Source organism: Montipora foliosa, chromosome 12 (genome assembly GCF_036669935.1).
Source record: "Montipora foliosa isolate CH-2021 chromosome 12, ASM3666993v2, whole genome shotgun sequence".
NCBI lineage: Eukaryota > Metazoa > Cnidaria > Anthozoa > Scleractinia > Acroporidae > Montipora > Montipora foliosa.
Window position 1 is genome coordinate 34,563,326 of NC_090880.1, and position 5,000 is coordinate 34,568,325.

A 5,000-nucleotide genomic window follows, 5' to 3' on the forward strand; every position below is an offset into this window, starting at 1 on the left:
AGCAGCCATGGATGTTGAAGTTATAATAGAAGACAAAATAAATGCGTTTAAACCAATGAACCCAGTAAACTAAGAGGCAAAAACTATGAGCAGCAAAACAGGCAACCGAACTAGGCGGTGCTCATTTACATATCCAATAAGAAATGGGATTTTTCACTAAAATACGAAAACATAAAGGAAAAAGAATTATATTGCTACGTGCTTTCAAATCATATAGTTTTCATTGATACCTTTCAGAACGACGAAAAGATGATATCCAGAGTTCTCTTATAATTACCTTAGAGTCACTTGAGGTATCTCTCCCGCTGCTATCTCAAAAGACATGTTTGCTGTAGCGCTTCTCTTGTCCTTGTTTAGAACCAACAAGAGAATGTAAGTCTTTCCAACTGAAAGTTTAGAGGTGTCGATAATAATAGAAGTTGCGATGGATTTTTCAGAAGGAAAAGCCCCAAAGCAGTCATAACTCCTAGATGTATTGTCCACAGAATCAACGCAAGACCAAGTAAAATTAACCCCGGTATGACTTCCAGGACCAATGTCTCCATCATAACTCAGTGATCCATCCACAGTCACCTTTTCTGCAGATCCCCATCGAGCACTGCTTCCACCGTCAATAATGGCTCGTAACGGGCCCGCGATGCTTTCAATGAAACCGTAATCAAAAGCCTGAAGAGTGCTTGGGGTAGCTGGATCACCAACTTTGATAGCTGCTGCAAATTTCACTTGATAGATACCAGCTGACACGGACCTCTTACTGATGATCCATTCCGCAGTCCCCTGACTCACTAAAGTTCCTTCTACTGGTTCTGATGCTACCAGTTCTGCCTCACTCACCAGATGCCATTTCAAAAGACTTTCTAACACAGTAACACCTTCTGGTAAGCCTTCAATTAGGGCCTCAAGAACGCTTTTGATGGAACGCTTTACTGGAGTGGCGTGATATCTGTCCTTGGATATGCTTCTTATGGACACGGAAAAGTCTCCTGTAGAAACATTTCTTAAAAATTAAGCAAACAAAAAGCCTAAGAGCAACTGGTATTTGCCCTACCACCTATAAGTAAATAATAGATAGCATGCAGCAGGACAAGGTAAGAAGAACTATTCAAAAAAGAACTAGGCTAAATATACCAAAGTGTTTTTGGAGCCCTTTCCCACAGTATTATGTTCAAATTTCAAATTACTTGCCTTCCACGGAACATCCATGACCAGTTTGTTAAATGTCTGCCATAGGACCTTTCATTCTACACGCAAACTATTACAGTTTAGGCCGATAAAAGCTTCATACTGATTCAAAAATAATTATTTCTTACTGGATTTGGTTTTAGGATATGTCTTTCTGAGAAGGGGGAATATGTTTAAATGAGTAAACGACAAATATACTCGCAAAACACTCGGCAAAGTAGTGTCCGGTTGACGGACGTTCCGTTCCAATAATTCTGCTTCAAAAGCATAAAACGTTGAACTTTGCGTTGAGGTTGACGTTTAAATTCCCTGTTTGCTAATGGTTCTGAAACCAAACCTCTTGCTGCACTTCAAAATGATCCCCTTTCCATTACTGTACCTAAGGGGTCACAAGACCACCCGTTTCCAGTGTAACCTTCCCGACAACTGCATGTGAATGACCCTTCAGTATTATGACAGTGTGCCACTCCATGACAGTTGTGAGTTGCTGTCAGACATTCATCAATATCTAAAAGGTAGACAAAGTTAAATTTACTAGTGTGCTTCTGTGCTTGGTTTCGGTTAGAATTGTTTCAAAATGCTGGGTGTGGTTCTGAATGGGTTAAGATCATTAGAGCAAGGGATTGAATTCGCTATATTCATGGTTTTTCCTGCGAGGTTGTTTGTCAGATGAAGCGCTGAAAAAGTTTATTCTAATACACCTTGTTCCAAAATGGCCGCTGATTTATGCGCATACAAATTGGCCCTTGTTGCCTCGTTCAAGATAAAATATTCTTTTGAATTTTAAGCTTAAGAACGAGGCATCAAGGGCTAATTTGAATAAAAACGAATATTTAAATGGCGGACATTTTGGAATAAGGTGTATAAGCCAAGCTTTTCTGAGACTACTTCGGGAAGTACACACCTTGTGCGGAGGAAATATGTGGAAATAGGTATGATGCTCATTTTGTACGTTTTTAGCGAAACACTTTCACATGTGAGGCAACTTTTAAACTCAGTCTTACTGTGACTTTTACAAACTTTTACATTGATGGATATGATCACGACACGAGCAGGAAAATGGGACATCTTGTTATTCGTCAGTAATTAAACAAGATACTATGGCTTGGAATGAGAGTAGAGCAATCCACTGAGTAGTTCAAGGGAAGGAACGAATATTTCACCTGTACATATGACACCATCTCCGGAATATCCTTGAATGCAATTGCAGGAAAACGACCCAACTGAATTGTGACAGATTGAAAGAACACGATCACAGTTGGGAGAATTTATAGCACATTCGTCAATATCTGCCAAAACAAAAGAGCGTAAAACACTAAATATTGCTCAGATTTGTTGCAGGAAGCTCCCAGTCACTTCCTAGCGTGTTCTAATGGCCATCCTCATTCTAATCATAAACCGGCAAAAATTGACCTCCAGGCATTTTAAACTCCGTTAGTTAGTGGAGGTCAGTACTTATATCATAAATACTTTCTATCATTCTGATTGTAATAAAATATGTTGTTGACTATGGCCTGTCAACAAACGATATCAATCTCTGATGACTATGGCCTGTCAACAATCTCTGAAGAATATTTGGATTACTGTATTGGGTATTTGGAATGTTTCAGAGTTATTGTTGTAAGATGTAAATGTTTTCTGGAAGACTTCATAACTTCTTTGCTAATGTTCCCATGTTATGTATTAGTTACATTAAGGAAAGTAACATTCTAGAACACACTATATTGAAGATTAATAATGATTAATAATAATTGTCATCATCATCATCATCGTGCTGAGGAGAAAGCTGGAGAGAATATGAAAATATAAACAAAGTGACTTGAACTTAAACTTACCAGACCACAACACCGGGAACTCCGTGCCCTACTCTTTTCGAATAGTGTGTGGGATCTTTAACATCCCACACAGTTTATGAACATTGAAGGGTTGTGAGATGGGGCCTGCGGTTTATAGCCCTCATCCGAGAAGAATTGAAAGTCCAACCATTTAAGTTGGCACCTTCTCCTCGGTCATTTTAAGACCCTGATTGTTGGTCCGGACGGAGTCGAACTCACGACCTCCCGCATAGCAGCCCGATGCTCAACCAGCTGAGCCACCTTTGCGCTATTTGTTCTCATATCTTGAGTTACCTGAACAGGAAGTACCGTTGCCTGAGAAACCTTGATTGCATGAACAGTAAAAGGATCCTTCTGTATTAGTGCACGTGGCATTCTCATCGCAATTGTCGGCATTCGTAAGGCACTCGTCGATATCTGTAACAGGAAGATATCGAGACAAATGTTTCGAAAAAAAAGTTGAATTTATTTCACACTATTTACATTGTAAGTTCACAGATATAAATCAAAACAACAACAGATTCTCTTCATTAGTTAATTAAATAACATAAAAACAGAGCTAATATTATATTGAATTTGTGTGGTGACCCTAACCCCTAACCCTTAAGTAGCAACTGCTTTCGAGTTGGCCACCACAATAACGGGCGACTATACTAGGGCGACTATCTTCCGCAACTTACAGTTATATAGATCACATTTCGACCAAAATGAGGTATTTGATATTAGTATATACCAAAACAGTGAATAGCGTTGAACGTGCGCGCTGATTGACTACTCAAACTCTGATTGGCTATTCACCTCCGAGCGATTCGCGCGGAATTTGTGCCCGAAAATGAAGTAATCTTTGCAGAAATAAATTAATTATAACCACCTTTTTGTGCTACATTATCTCACTGTTTTAGTATATACTAAAACAACTATTCACCGAAGTGGAGGTGGCTAGTGGTGGATATTTACCGAGCCGCGAAGCCATCACTAGCCGCCTCCACTTTGGTGAGTAGTTGCTAATTATCAGAGATATAACGTTCAAATATCTAAAGTGGTTGTGTAACATTCATATTCGTAACATTTAACCTGAATACATGTGAATAGGAAGTGCCGTTGTCTGAGAAACCTTGATTGCATGAACAGTATAAGGATCCATCTGTATTCGTACAAGTGACGTTTTCATCGCAATTTTGGGCATTCATAATACACTCGTTAACATCTGTTAAATGTGGACATAGAGGCGGAATGTTAGAGTAAAGGGTGAGTGCCTTCCACAGTTTTGTTAAATTCAGGCGAAAAAGGTAATTCATATAATCAGATTATGTTTGAATATTCAAATAGTGGTATGACGTTCGTAGTTCGCAACATTTCACCTGAACAGGAAGTGCCGTTGCCTGAGAAACCTTGATTGCAAAAACAATAAAAGGATCCTTCTGTATTGGTGCAAGTGGCATTTTCATCGCAATTGTGGGCATTCGTAAACTGACACTCGTCAATATCTGTAACAGAAATATTTGAGACAAAATGTTTCATATATTACATTTAGACCAAAATAAAGGTACTTTATATTATCAGATAGATAACGTTCAAATATCACAGTAAAGTGGCTGTGTAACGTTCATGTTCAGGTAAGTTGTCACCTGAACAGGAAGTGCCGTTGCCTGAGAAACCTTGATTGCATGAACAGTAAAAGGATCCTTCTGTATTGGTGCAAGTGGCATTTTCATCGCAATTGTCGGCATTCGTAAGGCACTCGTCGATATCTGTAACAGGAAGATATTGAGACAAAATGTTTCAATGAAAAGCGGCTATCTTCCACAATTTAGAGTTATGTTACATTTAAACCAAAATAACGTATTTGATATTATCAGATATATAACGTTCAAATATCTAAAGTGGTCGTGTAACATTCATATTTCGTAACATTTAACCTGAACAGGAGGTGCTGTTGTCTGAGAAACCTTCATTGCATGAACAGTAAAATTAAGGATCCAT

The 5,000-nt window shown here is 38.7% G+C and overlaps 1 protein-coding gene across 1 annotated transcript in view; it reads right to left on the reverse strand.

The window, feature by feature from the left end:
* LOC137981136 (polycystin-1-like protein 2) overlaps nucleotides 1-5,000 on the reverse strand; it is a 25,088-nt gene that overhangs the window by 15,048 nt on the left and 5,040 nt on the right. The window contains exons 5-7 of the mRNA XM_068828481.1: nucleotides 4,646-4,768; nucleotides 1,562-1,690; nucleotides 278-983 (exon numbers count right to left, since the gene is read on the reverse strand). Coding sequence (XP_068684582.1) covers nucleotides 278-983; nucleotides 1,562-1,690; nucleotides 4,646-4,768 — 958 coding nt within the window. The remainder of the gene's footprint in view (nucleotides 1-277; nucleotides 984-1,561; nucleotides 1,691-4,645; nucleotides 4,769-5,000) is intronic.